Raw genomic sequence first — 19,930 nt, forward strand, 5'->3', positions numbered from 1 at the left:
AAGATTTTATATCCCAAGCAATTGTACTGTAAGGATTCGCGTTGGAGGAGGACACTCTCACGCAGGAGAGTAGCACCCATTGCCAACAGAAACCGACGACCTCCCTGTTCTACCCACTTTCTCTCTCACCTCCCACCTTAGCAGAATCTAACCTGATTTACACTTTAAAAGTCTATTAATTTGTTTTAAGATAACAAAAAGGTAGTGTTAAAATGTTTTGAGCCAACCTGAAGGCAAACAGGAATACTCTTCAATGTTCTATTCGTGTTCTATTCACCGAATGATTTGAGAGCTGACAACCACTTTAAACATTTTTACCAAGCCGTCTACACTGTGGTGTTTTCTTTTCATCTCTCTTTTAATTTAACCTGGTAGCTCTCTAATCTAAGTGTACACAGATGCACCACACAGCATTTTATAACCAAAGTCATGTTTACACTTTATGATGCGCTGCTTAAGGTATTTCCAAGGGTAATTTTTTGCTGCAATGATTTTTCTCTTAAAAACTTTAAAACTTAGCCCCCATAGAAGCTTTATCACTATATTACTTTAAAGTTCCATCGGCAAATTAAATTTTTAGAATGAGAGTTATAAAATTATTTTACCATCTTTCTCTGTTACAGGTTTCGATTCGTCACCAGGAGGCAATGAAAGTGTTGATTCAGAAGCACTGTCTTTTTTTGAAGTCATTAATCCTAGCAGAGAGAAACAAGACATTTTCAGCAAGAAAGAACTTCGACATTAAATGTACAAATGTGCTTACTTTTTAAAGCACAGACATCCCTCATCATCTAAATCTTATCCGTTTCTGGAAACACATTGGATAGTAAACTCACAGATAGCAGGGGCCAATCTAATATTTCAATACGTAAAGAGGGGGGGAAAGGGGGCACCTTGGTGGCTCAGGTCATGATCCCTCAGGGTCCCAGGATCAAGTCCCTCATCAGGCTCCTCACAGGGAGCCTCCTTCTCCCTCTGCCTAGCTCTCTGCCTCTCTGTCTCTCACATGAATTAAAAAATAAAAACAAAAATAAATGCATTCCTAGCCCCTCTGAAAACCTCAATTTCCTCCATCACCACTCAAGTCTCTTTTAGACCTATTTAGCAATCCACAAAGGAATTCTAAATACTATAAAACAGTTAAAGCCTAGTTACCTAGTTGTTTGACACCTTATACACTCATTAGTGTATCTGCACAATGCCAGCAAGTACAGCAAACCTCACACAACTGAAGGACAACCATCGTACACTCACCAGGACTTGCAGACAACATATAGAATTCACTCATATGTGTGCAAATCATTTGTAGCAGATGTTCTATTCAGATAACGAATTCTGGGTAAAAAGTTTTGCAAACCATTGTAGCCACTAGTCATGAAAGTGAACGTGAGACAGTAAGAAGCCCTGCACTCTCTGCCACTGACACTCTGAAAATGATGGCCCCAGTATCACCACACACAAGTCTCACAAACAGGCTCATTTGAAAAAAAGAAAAAGTCCATGAGTAACACTTTGCCTTATGAAGGCTTCTGTTTCCATTCGGCAGACCCAAATTATTTAAATCAGAAACCTAATGGACTTTACCCAGTTTTAAATTCCATCAAGTACCCATTTCAATTCTTCTCAAATAGGAAGCGTTTGAGTGAAGGATGATACCCGGCACCCCGAGCATCACCTGTGTGAACAAGACATGGTCCCGGCCCAAAAGAAGCACCTTTTCAGTCCAGAATGGTAGAATGATGTGAGCATGAATAACTAAAATACGAGAACATTTACTGATAGGCACTAACACAGAGGAAAGAGACAATAGTTGTGGCTACAAAGATAAATTAATGCCTCATCAAGGAGATCAAATTCTGAGATGGGTTCTGAAGGACAGATAAGACTTCTTCAGGGGCGCCTGGGTGGCTCAGTCAGTTAAGCATCCGTCTTCGACTCAGGTCATGATCCTGGGGTGCTGGGTTCGAGCCTCGAGGTGGGCTCCCAGCTCAGTGGGGAGCCTGCTTCTCCCTTTCCCTCTCACTCCTGTTCTCTCTCCCAAATAAATAAATCCAAAAAAAAAAAAAACAACCAGACTTCTTCCAGAGCATACTTGGAGTTATGGCCAGAAAGAACTGAAGGTAGGCACTGTAGATGGATGAAAATAAAAGAAAATTCTTAAAGACAGAGTTAGAGACAGATGAGTAGCATGGCTGGAATAAAGAGTAATTTTGGGACATGGTAGAAGTAAAGCTGGATAGACAGGTCAGAATGAAATCTCAGAGGGTGACAGGGCCACGTAAGGACCTGGGCTTCTGATGGAAGGAATGGGCCTCTGATGGAAGGAATGGGCCTCTGATAACTTGAAGGCCTCTGAATGGACTTGGTGAAGGAGGGTTGGCATGAACAGAGCGGGGAGTAACATCACCCTGACAGCATAGCTTAGAAGAAAGTGAGAGCAGCAGAGGCAAGAAGCATGGACCAGGGAGAAGTTCTTACAATAGGTGGAATGAGGACCAGAACAACAATGGCATGAACTAAACAGAGGAATGGGTAAGAGAGACAGTGAAGGTACCCCACAGAATGCACCTCTTATTTTTCAGTTATATTTTTCAGTTTTAACATATCCACTTGGACCTTTCTTATTTGAATTTTTTAATTGAGTCACTGGAGATTCACATGCAGTTGTATAAAGTAATACAAGGATATCTCTTGCACACTTTGCCCAATTTCCCCAAAGGTAACTTTTTACATGACTATAATAGAACATTGCAACCAGGATACCAACACTGATATAATCCACCAGTCTTAGGATGCCCCAGTTTTAACCATACTCATTTGTGTGTCCGTGCACATATGCATGTGCACTTATATATCACTTGGTTCTTTTCTATATCCTCATTTCTGTGAACTTTCTTTCCACTTGTTTCAAGAGTATTAACCTTAATTCTTAAAGCACGGTTATAATATATTCTTTAAAGTCTTTATCTGTGTCATGTCTGTGTCCTGTCAGGGTTGGCAACCTTTGGTTGTCCTTTTCCTTCAGAGATATTGAGATTTTCCTGGTTTTTCATATTTTGAATAATTTTGGATTGCATCCTACACATTTTGAGTTTTATCTTGTGGTCTTATTTAAGTCTTATAGAGAATGTTTGTTTTGTATTATCAAGCGGTCAACTCAGTCCAGTTCAGGCTGGACATCTCTACCCACCTTCTGTGCATTGTATTCCAATGTCAGTTGAGTTTCCAAAGGCTTTTTGGGATCTTTCTCACTTGTGCCATCCAGTAGTACCTGGGATCTGGGCAGTGGAGACCAGAGACCAAAGCCTATATGGTCAGATCCACATGCACAATTTGAGAGCAAGACAGGAGTTCACACCCAACATTTTGAGATTGCTTTGTGAGCTCCCTCCTCTCCATAGTCTCCCTGCCACTTCCCTGTGTCCAGAGGCACCCCTTCCTGATATCTGGGCAAGATACCTAGGCTTTAGTATCCCTGCTTTGTCATAGTCTCCTGGGACTGACTCTGCCTCTAGGAACAAGCAGTGAGAAAAGAGAAGACAAGCTATTGGGAATCCATCCACATTTCTGGGACCACAGTTTCTCTGGTCAGAGAGAAGTGTTCCCCTCCCTTGGGATTTCAGGTGCCTTGCTATCTACTGCTGCTATAACACCATGCAGGACTGCCTAAGGACTGGCGTGGGAATGACCAAAAGGGTTAAAAAAAAAAAAAAAAAAAAAAGGACGCTATCTTTAAAAAAAAAAAAGGGGATTTCCTCCATTTTCTATCTAGTAGAAGACTCTTCCCTGAACTTTATTTTTTTTTTTAATTTTTTATTTATTTATGATAGTCACACAGAGAGAGAGAGAGAGGCAGAGACACAGGCAGAGGGAGAAGCAGGCTCCATGCACCGGGAGCCCGACGTGGGATTCGATCCCGGGTCTCCAGGATCGCGCCCTGGGCCAAAGGCAGGCGCCAAACCGCTGCGCCACCCAGGGATCCCCTCTTCCCTGAACTTTAGATCAGAAATAGAGGGCTTCTCTTTGGGCCTTCTTTCCATAACGGCTGTAAACTTCTGGGTTTCAGGTTAAAAGGATACCATTTACAATTGCATCAAAAAGTATGAAGTGTCTAGAAACAGACCTGAGAAAATTGGTATAAAATAGCTGTAGAGAAAATCAGAAATCCTATTGACATATTTTTAAAGTACCTAATTAAATAAAGCAATATTCCAAGCTTAAAACTAAAAGACTGAATATTGTAATGATGTCAGTTCTTCCTAAATTGACTTATGATTTATTTTTTTAACATTTTTTTAATTTAAATTCAATTTGCCAACATATAGTATAACAGCCAGTGCTCATCCTGACTTAATGGTTTAAATGCAATAAAACTTCAACAGATATTTTTAAAAATAAACTTAAAAGCTAATTCCAAAATTTATACGGAAATGTGGATTTACAAGGATCCAAACAGCTAAAACACTATTCAAGAATAAGGTAGGAAGCTTTCCTCTACAAGACATCAAGATTTATTTTTTTAAAACTATGGGAGTTATGAAGTACAGACTGACACAGAGCTATTTAAATAACTCAATGGAAGAGAGTGGAAAGGCCAATCAATTCTTGGACAAAATCCTTGAATCATGGCAGGAAGCCTGTCTGCTTCAGCCACTGATAAGTTAGCAAGTACTTCCCGAGCACCTATTTTATGCTATGTACTACTCCAGTGAATACAAAAGCACAAAATACTCTCACAGTCCATTTAAATTTTAAAATTCTGCTGAGAGAATAAAAGATCTGAACAAATAAAGCAATTGGAGGACAAGACCCAAGCTAACAAATAATTCTGTGGTAGGGATACAAGTGTACACAAAGTTAGAATGGAGGCATAGAAGTGATCTGGGTCACCAGGAAAGTTTTCTTAGAGAAATAGCATATGAATAAGGAGGTAAAGCATAGCTAGGGCTTCAAAAGGCAGAAGTCAAATTACTGTACTCAGAGAAATAGCACAAGACAAAGTATGGAGGGAAGAGTGAGGACAAGAAGGACTCAACTTCAACTATGAAGGTATCCAGAGACTCCCTTATATACAGGAAGGACTGAGACTGCCACTTTAAAGAGTTGGGACTTCTTCTGATTAAAAAAGAAGTCACTAAACTTCTTGAATAGGTGAGAAACCTAAAGCTAAAGCTAGTTGCGTTTACAAGGCTTTATTGGAGGTATAAAATCTAGCTTGGAAGTTAGACTAAGGGGTGATGAAGGGATGCATGTGATAGGAAAGAAAAGAAAGGAAAAATGTAAAACTCTCTTGTCGGGAATGAAAATCATAAACCATGAGACTGACATTTAAAAACACATAAGGTGCAGATTTTATTAAATGCAGGTTCCACAGTTATCTAAGAAAAAAAATTGTGAAGCACATTAAATATAAGGCATTCTGCAAATGAAATAAAAACACTGAAGAAGAGATTTAACTCTCTGGTTTGACCTACCAGTGTTCACTTTTGACGTGACATGAGCTACATCGATTTTCTGAGACCTGATGAGAGGCACAGTTTTTCCAGAAGTGTGTGCTACATTCTTCCTTCGATCTTTTGCTTTACTTATCTTTGAAAGAGGTGCAAAAATACCTGAGAGAGGGATGCAGAGCTTGAGTTAGTGTTAAGCAATTAAAAGTACATCAAATAAAAGGGTAAGTACAACCATTTGGTAATATAGATCTTTAAATTATTTTTTAGTGCCTACCAGGTGTCCTGTAGGTAAAGACAGGAAAAAAGTAAGACGCAGTACTTGTCCTCAGAGAGCTTACAATCTAGTTGTCAAGATAAACAACATACACGGTAATTTAAGAATCATATAAAAGATGCACCATCAGGTATTACATGAAATTCAGGGAAAAGAGAAATGAGTGAAGGTAACAGTTTTCCATCATAATGATTTCTGACTAAGCTACCGGCAAATAACAGAGCGCTTTACAGTATAAGCACTTTTATCTGTGTCACTTTGTGTCCCCTTTAACAATATTCTCCCCACATGACAGTTTTTTATGTCATGTCCTATCTCTCTTCCAGACTGTACACCACTGGAAGACAAAATTCAAATGTTACTCATGTCTGCATTTCCCACACTGTACCTAATTTCAGTGCCTTACACACAGTCAAGACATAAACAAATATTCTTGAGTATAAAATGTAATCCTCCCAAAAGGGCTAGCCCTCAGCTCCTGACAGTACAGTTTGTGTGCTGGGGAAGGGAGGCATACAGACCAGGGGAGGGGGGCTGCCCATCTACAGCAGGCTGGAGTATAAAATTCCTTTTAAGAAAGGAGTTTATCCAGGCAGTAAAATGTCCAGTATAAATAAGTATGCACAGACATCAGAGATAGTGAATATAGACTATAAATACATAGATTATCTGGCTAAGATATTTAAAAAGAAAAAAAAGTCATAATGTGTATATCACACTCTTCCATTGGGTGTTTACAATTTAACAAGGACACATTATGACTAGAATGTAATATATACATTAAAAACAACTTGTTTTGGAATGCCTGGGTGGCTCAGTGATTGAGCATCTACCTTTGGTTCAGGTCATGATCCCATGGTTCTGGGATCGAGTCCCACATCGGGCTCCTGCAGGGAGCCCGCTTCTCCCTCTGCCTATGTCTCTGACTCTCTCTGTGTCTCTCATGAATAAATAAATAAAATCTTTAAAAAAAAACTTGTTTTAAAATAGTTTGTAGAAATGCTCAATAATCAACAAACAAAAGTGCTTTGTTAATAACTAAAAAAGGGCTAACTATATGACTTTCTCTACTGATCATGAAATGCTTTCCTCCCTCAGATTCTACATTACTTTCTCCTGATTTTCCTACATCTTCTGACTTATCCACAATGTTCTCTCTTCTCCCACTGTTCCTTCTCCCACATTTTCCTTGAGTTTCTATTCTTTTCTCTAATTCTTTTCCTTGTCAAATACACACACACACACACAGACAGACACACACACACACACAAAACAGTGTGATGATAGTTACAACAAATTGCCAAAGGTTGGAAGACAGAAATTATTTTATACTCTAGAAATATAAATTCATACAATCTTATTGGAAGACAAAAATTCTGACTGAATCCGCTTTGTGGCATCAGTTATAAGGAAATGCTTAGAGATGTGCACAAAAGTTACACAGTTATGTTTTTATGTTATAAGGAAAAGATAAATTTCCAGAGCCAAAACAATTTCTAGTTTACTACTATGACTCAATTATACCTTTGGACATTAATCAGGAAAAAATAACCCAAACAGGAGGAAAAGACTGTATACATGAATATGTCATCATTGCAATATTATTCATAAGTAGGAGAAAACAAATATCTGGCAACAGGATCACCAATAGGTAAAACAATAAAAGTTGTAGAGAAATATAGAAAAGTATGAAAATTAAATCAAGAAAATAAAAATGAAGTTATATATCTAATTACATTATGATTTATCTGGAAAAGATTTTGTGTGAGTATAAGAAAGACTGCAAAAACTGTAAACCAAAACATATTTATGAGAATGGACTACTCTCGATTTATCTTTCAAATTTGTCATTAATATCATAATACTGTTGTTTAATGAATGTTTTTTTCTTAATCTGAACAGTTGACAAAAAACAGTTGTGTGGTTTTTTTTTCTTTCAAGGTCTTAAGAAAATTTCTACATAATCTTATTCCACATAATATCTTAGAAAGTAAATATTTAATTCTATGGCTTTAAAGGATTTATAATAGTATGTGAAACCTCACCTATGTAAGTTCTCAATCTTCTATTTTTTTTAATAAAATGAATCATTTGGGAGAACCAAAACTAAATTCGGAGCAATGACTGGCTACAACCAAAGCCCAAAATGCATGCAGAATATGGATTAAAGTTCCCTGTAACTAACTCATGCTAATCAAAGTACCAATGGGCCTTTTCTCAGATCTTGACATATAATTGTACAGCTTAACTAAAACAAATACATAAGAAGGATTATTTTTAAAGAGAAGAGTAATGAATTTCTAGATAAACATGGCCCATTTTATTATACCACAACTCTTCCCAAAACACCACCAAAATATTAATTAGTTAGGAATAAAAACAATAAAAACTCTAAAAAGAAAATGATAAACAGGAGAAAAAATACTAAAAGCTTCCAAAGAGAAGTAAAAGGTCAAAAACAGAAGAAAGATTTTAAAACTTCTACATAGCAACACTGGAAACTCAAGAGAGTAGTGGGCAAACTAAGAGCCCAGCAACCACATCCTGCCTGCAACCTCTTTTTGTCAAGTTCTACTGGAATCCATATGTTTACACACTGTCTACAACTGCTTCTTCACTACAACAGGCGAGCTGGATAATTGAACAAGAGACTGTGTGGCCCTTAAAGCCTAAAATGTTTACTCTTGCCTTTTACAGGAAAAATTTGCCAAACTCCATCAGACAATAGAATATAACCTTCAAAATATTGACAATATGAATTCCAACCTAATGTTCCTTTTCCCATCAAACTATCATATGAAGTAAAAGGGTAGAAATAAGCATATTTTTAGAATGGAAGATTTCAAAACATTGATCTCCCATAATTCCTTTGTCAAAAGCTACTAGAGGATGTGTTCCACCAAAACAAAGAAGTAAACCAAGAAAAAAACTGACTTAGAATAATGAAAGCACCCAATCTTTCTCCTCATAGTATGAAGTCAGTAGGTGTTTAAAATCAGAAAAATCAGGGGTGCCTGGCTGGCTCAGTCAGTAGGCACCTGACTCTTGATCTTGGGGTTGCAAGTTCAAGCCCCAAGTCTGGTGAGGAGATTACTTAAAAATAAAATCTTCTAGGGGACCCTGGGTGACTCAGTTGGTTAAGCATCTCCCTTCAGCTCAGGTCACAATCCCAAGGTCCTGGGATCAGGCTCCAAGTAGTGCTCCCTGCTCAGTGGGAAGTGTGCTCCCCCCCTCTTCCTCTGTCCCTCCCCCTGCCTGCTAGGGTCTGAGCAGGGAAAGGATGAACAGGCAGAGCACAGGGGATTTTCGGGGCAGTGAATAGATTCTGTATGACACTGTAATGAGAGAGACATGTGATTAAGCACTTATCCAAAACCACAGAATGTACATTAACAAGAGTGAACCCCAATGTAAACTATGGACTCTGAGTGATAATGATGAGTCAGTGTAGGTTCCTCTATTTGCAGAAAGGTCCCCACTGGTGAAGGAACACTGACAATGGGAGTCGCTCTGCTTGCATGGGAACAGGGGATACACAGGAAATTACTCCACCTTTCTCTCAATTGTGTTTTGAACATAAACTGCTCTAAAAAAAAAAAACTTAAACATTATTTTAAAATTTCTACAATTGAAAAAAAATCTAATATGCGTTGAACAAAATAGTCCTGAAACAGACTATAGCATTTATAAGAATTGAATTTATACTAAAGGAAGCACAGCAAGCCGAGGAAAAATGACAGAGTTAGAGAGAGAAAAAGGGAAAATACAAAACTGTTGCTGAGAAGAGACAAATTCTTTGGCTTCTGCTTAGTCAAGGCAACTCCCATTTTTACATACTCCAACACATGAACCTTGCCCCCCAAAACTCGCCTTTAAGCATGTAAAAGGGACAGAAGCAGGGTCCTTGGGGTATCCGGCTTTGTCCTCATCAAGTATGCTTCTCCTTGGGATGATGAGATTTTGGGGACAACATGCATTCTGTTACAATCTAAGCATTTCCCATGAATCTGATTTACATCTGCCCTGTGTGTTGCTAGTAGTTTTGATCTTGCCCTCAGTCTCCTTGACAGTTGCCAAAATTAGCTAATAGAGGAAAATTAAAATTAAATTCTTAGTTCCACATAACTAATCAATATGTTCCAAATGGGTTAAATAATTTAGTGTAAAAAGTAAAACACTCAGAAGAATAAAATATATAGTTTTAAATTAATCCTTGGATTAGAAAGAACTATCTAAGTATACAACCAATGTAAGAAGTCATAAAGAGGAAAAAAAAAAAAGAAGTTATAAAGAAAAAGTCTTTTAACTACATAAAACTCTATGCCAAAACACTTCAAATGAAGTTCAAAGGCAAATGACAAACTGGGCAAAATATATGTAATAACTATAAGAGTTTAATACCTTAAATATGTATTTGTTTTCTAAAGTTTTTTAAAACCCACTATCTCAATTATATAATGAATATGTAATATGAACAACTATTTCTTGGCAATTGCCAGGAAAACACACACACACACACACACACACACACACACACACACACACACACGTGTGTGTGTATTATATATATATTATATATAATTATATATGTGTATTATATATATGTTATATGTGTTATATTATATATAATATATATTTTATATAATACACACATGTGTTATCCTGTGTAATACACATATATCTTATATATACACATATACAAATATATATAAAATAACAAAACATTTTAAGTGTTTTATTTTACCACAAAGAAATATGAATTCAAACAGAAATTTTTACCCGTTAAATTGGAAAAATTAAAGGAAATGGAGCCATTAAAAATCACATTTTCAAACAATATTTAATGATTTGGGGGAATTCTAATAACATGTCAAATAAAAATGCAAAATATATAACTATATATAATCCAAAGTTTGTGAAAAGAATTAAACAGAAGAAATATACAGTGATTTTATTTCCTCCTTTTAACCTTCTTTATGTTTTCAAATTTTACACAATAAATATCTTTATAAACAAAAAAATTAATAGACCAAACAATCATGCTCCATTTTCAGTTTATCACAAAAGGAAACTGGTAATTTTGATAAATTTATGACATAAATTTGCTGAGTGCTTACAGGGAATCAAGCACTATTTGAGGTGCTTTATACATTTATCAACATATTTGATTCTCATATGAACTCTTGAGGTATTATTAGCCCCATTTTATAGAAGACAAACTGAAGCACAAGGAGAGAATTAAGGTCACATAGCTGGTAGGTAGAAAAGCTGACTCATACCCAAGCAGTCAGACTCCAAGCAAGGACTTCAGCACCAGATCAGAGTGCCTCCCTGTGGAGCTGTAACTGAAATATTGTGCAACCAGGGAAGTTAATGTTCCAGAAGAATATTTCATGGCAAAGAAAAATCTTTACAACATAGCAAGTGACAAATTTAATTCAATGTCAAGAGGTGTGTGTGTGTGTATACAAGAAAGAAAGAATATGAATTTAAACAAACATCTGTCAGAAAAAGAATCATCCCACCTCAAGAATACATTATAAAGTTGGCCTCACTTGCTTTTTCAAGGTTCCAAGTTTGTCAACCCCCAGAGCTCTGTACTTCCTTGATAACAAAGTCCCTCCCTCAGCCATAAAAGCACCTGAGTGGATTTATAGGAGGATTGGTACTCCTAATGAGACACCATCTCCCAATCACTGCACTGCTCATAGCAAGAAAAGGGCAGCCCCTTCATTAACTACACAGGTAATGAGGAGGAAAGTTTTACTCAAAAACAATAAAAGAGTAGGGGTGCCTGAGTGGCCCCGTTGATTTAGTGGACTCTTGATCTCAGCTCAGATCATGATCTCAGGGTCATGAGTTCAAGCTCCACACTGGGCTCCAAGCTCTGTGAGGAATCTGCTTGGGATTCTCTCTCCTCTCCCACTTCCCCTCCCCGCTGCTTATGCTCTCTTTCTCTAAATAAATAGATGAAATCTTTTTTAAAAAATAATAAAAGTAAATAAATAAAAATAAAGTAATTTGACTATCTTAAATCATTAAGTTAGATAGTATCTATCTTACCATATTTGGGGGCACACTTAAAGTACTGGACTTTCCCAACACTTCCATTGTTTTTTCCTTCTGGTTCATCCAATTCAATGCCAGCCCACTGCCCACTTGCAAATTCAGTTGTTCCACAAAATCTTAATGTTCCAACCTAAAGAAAACATAAATCACAATAATTTTGAGGATTACTAGTAATTCTAAATGTGCTACTCTTGCAACTTTACCACGGAAATTTTTAAAACAATTCTCTCAAAGTAGACTTCAGAATAGGAATGTTACCAGGGACAGAAAGAAGTGTTATATAACAATAAGAGTCAGTTCACCAAAAAGACATAAAAATCCTAAATCTGTATGCACCTACGAACTGATTTTGGAAAATCTCTATTTTGAAATTAAACAATACACTCTCAAATAACCCATGATTAAACAGAAAATCACAGGGAAATTTAAAAACTTTTTGAATTGAGTGAAAATGGTAACACAATATATCAAAATTTGTAGGATGCAGCAAAAGCAGTACTTAGAGGGAAATTTATAGCATTAAACACTTGTATTAGAAAAGGTCTCAAATCAATTATCTAAACTTCCATTTTTAGACATTAGAAGGTGAAGATCCAAAGCAAGCAGAAGATAAAAAACAATAAATATAAAAAATTAAGAACAGAAAAACAATAGAGAAAAATCAATGAAACCAAAGGCTGGTTCTTTGTAAAGGTATATAAGGTTAATAAACTTCTATCTGGGGACCAAGGAAACAAAAGAAAGAAGACACAAACTACACACATCATGAATGAAAGCAGACATTATTACATTCCCTCAGTCATTTAAAGAATAGTAAGAAAATACTTTGAACAATCCTTTGCCTGTAAATTTAACAAATTAAATAAAATGTCCCAATTTCTTGAAAGATGCAAACTGTCAAAGCTCACATTTGAATTGAATTTGTAGTTTAAAATTTGCCAAAAAGGGGCACCTAGGTGGCTCAGTCAGTGAAGCATCTGTCTGCGGCTCAGGTCATGATCCCAGGGTCCTGGGATCAAGCCCCTCCTCAGGGCTCATCAGGGAGCCTGTTTCTCCCTTTCCCTCTGCTGCTCCCCTGCTTGTACACACACTCTCTCTCTCTCTCATAAATAAAATCTTAAAAAAAAAACTTTCCAAAAAACAAAAAACAACAACGAAAAACACTCTGATGGTGAATTCTACCAAAGAATTTTTTAAAGATTTTATTTATTTATTCATGAGACACAGAGAGAGAGAGAGAGAGAGAGAGGCAGAGACACAGGAAGAGGGAGAAGCAGACTCCATGCAGGGAGCCCGATGTTGGACTCCATCCTGGGTCTCCAGGATCAGGCCCTGGGCTGAAGGTGGCGATAAACTGCTGAGCCACCCAGGCTGCACTCTACTAAAGAATTTAAAGAAAAAATAATCAATTCCTCACAAACCTAGTATATAAAAGCAGAAGGATTAATTCTCAACTCATTCCCAGCATTACCTTGATACCAAAACCAGAAACAAGGATCCTCAACAAAATAAGAGCAAATCATATGCAGCAATATACAGAATCCAGTAACATACAGCAAATCAAATCCAGCATCATGACCAAGTAAGATTTATCATGAGAAAGCAAGTCTAGTTCAACATTTGAGAAGTCATCAATATAATTTATCATATTCACAGACTGAAGGGAGTAGAAAGAAACTTTCTCAACATATACATAAAAAGGCTTTAGAAAATTTCAACATCTTTCATGATAATAATAATTTTTTTTAGGGATGCCTGAGTGGCTCGGTGGTTGAGTGTCTACCTTCGGCTCAGGACATGATCTCAGAGTTCTGGGATCAAGTTCTGCATTGTGCTCCTTGCATGGAGCCTGTTCTCCTCTGTGTGCCTAGGTCTCTGCCTCTCTCTGTCTCTCATGAATAAATAAATAAAATCTTTAAAATAATAATAATAATAATTTTTTAAGACTCTCAGTAAGCCAGGATTAGACAAGAACTTCCACAACTTAATAAAAGATACCCACAAAATCTACAGCTAACAATTATCATACTTAATGACGAAAGGCTGGGTTTTCTCCTTACTATTGGGAGCAGGGCAAGTTTATCAGTTCTTACTGCTTCTGCTCATCATTATACTAGAGGTCCTAGGCAATGAAATTAGGCAAGAAAAAGAAATGAAAGGTATACAGATTGGAAAGAAATAAAACTGTCTCTATTCAGACAACATGATCATTTACATAGGATATCCCAAAGAATCCACAAGCACTCAAAAAAAAAAAAAAAAGGCCAAAAGAATTAATATATTTAGCAAAGTTACAGAATGTGTGGTCCATATACAAAAATCAACTGCATTTCTATATGAAACTTCCAAAACACCACCATTTATAATAGCACCAAAGATCATGAAAAACTTAGGTATAAACCTAACAAAATATAGCAATATCTAAATGCTTAAAACTATGTTTGGCAAAGAAGAAGTCAAACTCCCACTATTTGTAGACAATCTGATACTCTATGCAGAAAACCCAAAAGAATCCCCCAAAAAATAGCTAGAACTCATACATGAATTCAGTAAAGTTGCAGAATATAAAAACATATGTGCAGAAATCTGATGCCTTTCTATGCACCAATAGGAAAGCAGTAGGAAAAGAAATTAAGGAATTGATCCCATTTGCAATTGCACCAAAAACAAGATACCTAGGAATAAATCTAATTAAAGAAATAAAAGATCTGTACTATGAAAACTATAGAACACTTATAAAAGAAATTGAAAAGGACACAAAGAAATGCAAAAGCATTCCATGCTCATGGATTAGAAGAATAAATATTGTTAAAATGTCTATACCACCCAAACCTATTCTACACATTTAATGCAATCCCTATCAAAACACCACCAACATTTTTCACAGAGCTAGAAGAAACAATTCTAAAATTCATACAGAACCACAAAAGACCCCAAATAGCCAAAGAAATTCTGAAAAAGAAAAACAAAGCTGAAGGAATCATGATTCCAGATTTCAGGCTACATTACAAAGCTATAGTCAAGACGTACAGTACTGGCACAAAAACAGACACATAGATCAATGGAACAGAATATAGAACCCATAAATGTACCTATAACTATATGGTCAACTCATCTTCAACAAAGCAGGAAAGAATATCAAATGGATAAAAGACAGTCTCCTCAATAAATGGTGCTGGAAAAACTGGATAGCAACATGCAGAAGAATGAAACTAGGCCACATTCTTACACCATACACAAAACACAAAAGTAAATTCAAAATGGATGAAAGTCCTTAATATGAGACAGGAAACCATCAATACCCTAGAGGAAAACACAGGTAGAAGCCTCTTTGACCTCAGCTGTAGCAACTCCTTACTAGACATGTCACCATAAGCAAGGGAAACAAAAGCAAAATGAACTATTGGGGTCTCATCAAGATAAAAGCAAAAGAAAAAAATCAACAAAACCAAAAGGCAGCCCACTGAATGGGAGCAGATATTTGTAAACAACATATCTGGGCAGCCCCGGTGGTGCAGCGGTTTAGTGCTGCCTGCAGGCCAGGGCATGATCCTGGATCAAGTCCCACGTCAGGCTCTCTGCATGGAGCCTGCTTCTCCCTCTGCCTCTCTCTCTCTCTCTCTCTCCATCTCTATGAATAAATAAATAAAATCTTTTAAAAAAAAAACATATCTGATAAAGGGTTAGTATCCAAAATCTATGAAGAACTTATCAAACTGAACACCCAAAAACAAATAACCCAGGTAAGAAATTGGCAGAAGACATGAATAGACATTTTTTCCAAAGGAGACATTCAGATGGCTTACAGACACATAAAAAGATACTCAATATCATTAATCATCAGAGGAATACAAATCAAAATCATAATGAGATACCACCTCATACCTATTAGAATAATTAAAATGAACAACACAAGAAACAACAGATGTTGGCAAGGATGCAGAGAAAGGGGAGCCCTCTTGCACTGTTGGTGGGAATGCAAACTGGTGCAGCCACTCTGGAGAGCAGTATGAAGTTCCTCAAAAAGTTAATGACAGAACTAACCTACAATCCAGCAATTGCACTACTAGGTATTTACCTAAAGGATAACAAAAATACAGATATGAAGGGGTATGTGCACCCCAAAGTTTATAGCAGCATTATCAACAACAGCCAAACTATGGAGAAGGCCCCAATGTCCATCGACTGATTAATGAAAAAAGAGGTGGAATATATATATATATATGTATATGTATATGTATGTATATGTATATATATATCCCACACATATATATGTGGAATATTACTCAGCCATCAAAAATGAAATCTTGCCATTTGCAATGATGTGTGTATTATGTGTGTATATGCTAAGTGAATAGCATGTATTATGCTAAGTGAAATAAGTCAGTCAGAGAAAGACAAATACCATATGATTTCACTCATATGTGGAATTTTAGAAAAAGAATAGATGAACATATGGGAAGGGGGGAAAGAAAAAAGAGAGAGAGGGAAACAAGCCAAAGAGACTCTTAACAATAGAGAACAAATTGAGGTGGATGGAGGGAGGTGGGTGGGGGATGGGCTAGATGGGTGATGGGGATTATGGAGGGTACTTGATTGTGATGAGCACTGGGTGTTGTATGTAAGTAACAAATCACTGAATTTTACTTTAGAAACCAATATTGCACTGTATATTAAATACCTAAAGGGTTTTTTTTTTTACATTTTACTTATTTATTTCAGATAAAGCAAGTAAGAAAGCACAAGGGTGGGATAGAGGGAGAGAGAGAAACTGACTTCTCACTGAGCAGGAAGCCTAATTCAACCAGATCCCAGTACCTAGAGATCATGGATCATGGCCTGAGTCGAAGGCAGATGCTTAACCAACTCAGCCACCCAGGCAACCCTTAGCTACCTAAAATTTAAATAAATAAATGCTTAAAACTATAAAAATAACAAAACAAATAGAAAACCTATAAAATAGAGATATGTTACACTTGTGGCGTTTTTTATTTATTTATTTTAGAGAGAGAGAGAGAGAAAGAATGAGCTGGAGGAGGGGCAGAGGGAGAGAGAATTTCAAGCAGATGCCACACTGAGCACAGAACCTGATGCAGGGGCTTGATCCCATGACCCTGAGATCATGACCTGAGCAAAAATCAAGACACAGCCACTTCACCAACTGAGCCATGCAGGCATTTCTATTGTGCCTGTGTTTTAAAGACTCCATATCTTTAAAATAGCCATTTTCCTCAACTGATCTATGTCAACACAACTTCATTCAAAATCCCAGCAGGATTTCTTTGTATTACTTGAAATCCATAAGCTGATTCTACAGTGTACATGGAAAGACAAAGAAACTAAGAAAAATAAAAACCTGAAGCATAACAACATCTGATTGTAAGACTTACTATAAAGCTACAGCAATCATGACAGGGTAGTACTAAAGAAAGGATAATCACTGGACCTTGGAGTAGAATAAAATCCAGAAATATACCCATACATCTAAGGTCAGGTGACAAAAGGGTAAGGGCAATTCAAGAGAGAAAGAATAGTCTTTTCAAAATATGGTGCTGGAACAATCAGATACAAAAAAGAGAGAGAAACTTTATACCTAGCACTCTACAAAAGTTAACTCAAAATTAAATATAAAACCAAATGTAAAATCTAAAACTATAAACCTCTGGGAGAATATCTATGTACTATATCTTCTACTGTCCTATGACACTGTAGAAAATTTCTCAGCTATGCTAAACACACACAATCCGTCTAAGGAAAAGTTGGTAAAACGGACTTCATCAAATTTAAAACTGCTACTCTTTGAAAGACATTCCTAAGAGGATGAAAAGGCAAACAACAGAATGAGAGAAAGTATAACAGAAGCAAGATTGGCCGTGACACAATCAAGTTAAACCCAGCGAAATGGGACATACACGCTCAGCTTCTACTTTTGTATAGCTTTAAATTATCCAAAATAAAAAGTAAAATAAAACAACAGAATAACTCTTCTAAATATCCATTCTTAGACATAGCACAGGAATACTAGAGAGGCTGAATATTAATCCCAAGTTTAAAAAAAAAAAAAGCTAACAAATGTCCTATGAATATATTCTTTTGGAAGCTGGTAAATGTCATTCTCAACACAATCGTCTGTTTGGAGTTTACCTTCCTCTTTGAAGCACTTTTCTCAGTAAATCAAACTTCCAGTTTTCGGCATTTTCTGAGAAACCTTTTGTCACCTTCCCACAAGCCCACCCAAATATTTACATCTAACTGTGTCAGGAAATAGGACTCCCCATTCCATTCTCTATGACGAACCCAGTTCCCTAGTAACCCCAAAATCAAAGAAAATGGAACGGCCCTTCCATATGAGGTATTAAAAAAGAGAGAATGGCAACAAGAGTGCCATAAGAACACGGCGGGGGGGGGGGGGGGGCACGGAATAGATGCATCTGGAGCATCTTCGATAGGCCAGGGCAAGGGGGTGGGTCCCCTTTTCCATGTGCATTTTCTACTATAGGTTGAAATAATATCTAAGATTCTTCTATTTATAGGATCTCAAGGCCAAACATCTATGAATGGTAAGAGTCTCCTTTGCTCCAATGCTCCCAGGCAGTCCTGGGGGGGGGGACCCCCGGAGGGTGGCAGTGGGGCTCAGCAATGGCTCAGCGCCTGCCTCCAAATGCACTCAGCAGCACTACATACTCCCCTCTCCCCACCCCAACAGAGAGGCCTTCATTATTCCACCCAAGGAGCTTATGTTCTTAGGTCACGCTTCACAGTGAGCAGGCATCTCAGTTTCCCCATTTTCATTAAGTATGTTTCTGTTTACACACTGCCCTTTTTTGAAAACCTCAAAATTCTGGCCACACCGGTATGTCTGCAGCCGGGGCACACGGGCCACCACCCTGCGACCTCGGACTTGGCTTCGGAGACCACACACAGTTCCTTCCCCTACCTTCTGTCCTGCGATAACCACGCGATCCCCCAACCTCAGACCAAGGGACGTAAGCATCGCCCTGCTGGTGATGCGGTCGCAGCTTGGAAGCAGCGGCTTCGAGATCTCGCACGACAGGGGCGCCGCGTCCAGCAACAGCTGCTTGATTTCCTTAGCAGTGGCGGCGGCATCGGCCATCTCTAGGGGCATCTCCACAGGGTCCGGGACAACATCCGCAGGGATCTGTCCCTTGTCGTTCTACAGATGCAGAGAAATCCGTATCACCTACAGCTCGATGCAGTCAGACACATTTTTAAAAATAAAAGTCAAAAAAATTTTTGAAATTTAAAAAAAAAATTAAAAAAAAATAAATAAAATAAAAAAAAATTTTGAAATCAAATACATTCGTCGTGTATATTTAGTCAAACGATTTACTGAACATCTACTCCATGCCAGGCACCGCTCTAAATGCTAATGACACCACGGTGAAGAGAAAAGCCCTGTCCTCAGAGAGCACACCTTCTGGGAGGACGGACAGACCGCGAACAATCAAACAAGTAAAATATATGGTAGATTATATTGAGTGGTGAAAAGTGGCAGGGGGGAAGGGACGGGTGGGGGAGGGACACCAGGCGAGTGGCGTGTGTGCACGCAGAGCAGCTGCAGGAGGGTGCAATGCTAAGATGCAGGTACGCAGAGGCCCAGGGAAATATGGGAGGACTAGACAGGCTGAGGGGTCCGGGGAGGCAGCCCAGGTTCAGGGAAGGACAAGTGCGAGGTCATGAGTGGACAGCATGCCTGGCTGCACAGGTTCAGAGAAGGCGGGTTCAAAGACAGAGGTCATGGCACTCACTGGCCTCCCAGACCCAGATCCAAGACTCTGTCCACTGTGCCACAGCTGCCTCCACGGCTGTGGGACCTGACCTATCCTGCCCCCTCATGGAGTGACTCAGATTTCAGGAACAGAAATTACAGTTTCAATACTTCTAAAATTCAGGCTATAATCAAAAAAAGAGCTCTGGTCTCACTATAAAGGAGAGACTGCATCCTTGGATTTATCCTGCAACAAGATAAAATGGTTGTTACCAGCCCACTAATATTTCCACTAATATTTGTGTGGTGTTTATATAACCAAATCCTATCATATAAGTTGTCTCATCTGATTCTCACATCAAGAAAAAGTTTATGAGGGATCCCTGGGTGGCACAGCGGTTTGGC

The 19,930-nt window shown here is 37.8% G+C and overlaps 1 protein-coding gene across 6 annotated transcripts in view; it reads right to left on the reverse strand.

The window, feature by feature from the left end:
* Positions 1 to 19,930, reverse strand: part of CLIP4 (CAP-Gly domain containing linker protein family member 4) — a 63,180-nt gene that overhangs the window by 20,557 nt on the left and 22,693 nt on the right. For all 6 annotated transcript variants that reach the window (XM_072767399.1, XM_072767397.1, XM_072767398.1 and 3 more), the window contains exons 7-10: positions 18,734 to 18,970; positions 11,791 to 11,926; positions 5,475 to 5,612; positions 606 to 695 (exon numbers count right to left, since the gene is read on the reverse strand). In XM_072767399.1, coding sequence (XP_072623500.1) covers positions 606 to 695; positions 5,475 to 5,612; positions 11,791 to 11,926; positions 18,734 to 18,970 — 601 coding nt within the window. The remainder of the gene's footprint in view (positions 1 to 605; positions 696 to 5,474; positions 5,613 to 11,790; positions 11,927 to 18,733; positions 18,971 to 19,930) is intronic.

This window comes from Vulpes vulpes, chromosome 8 (genome assembly GCF_048418805.1).
Source record: "Vulpes vulpes isolate BD-2025 chromosome 8, VulVul3, whole genome shotgun sequence".
NCBI lineage: Eukaryota > Metazoa > Chordata > Mammalia > Carnivora > Canidae > Vulpes > Vulpes vulpes.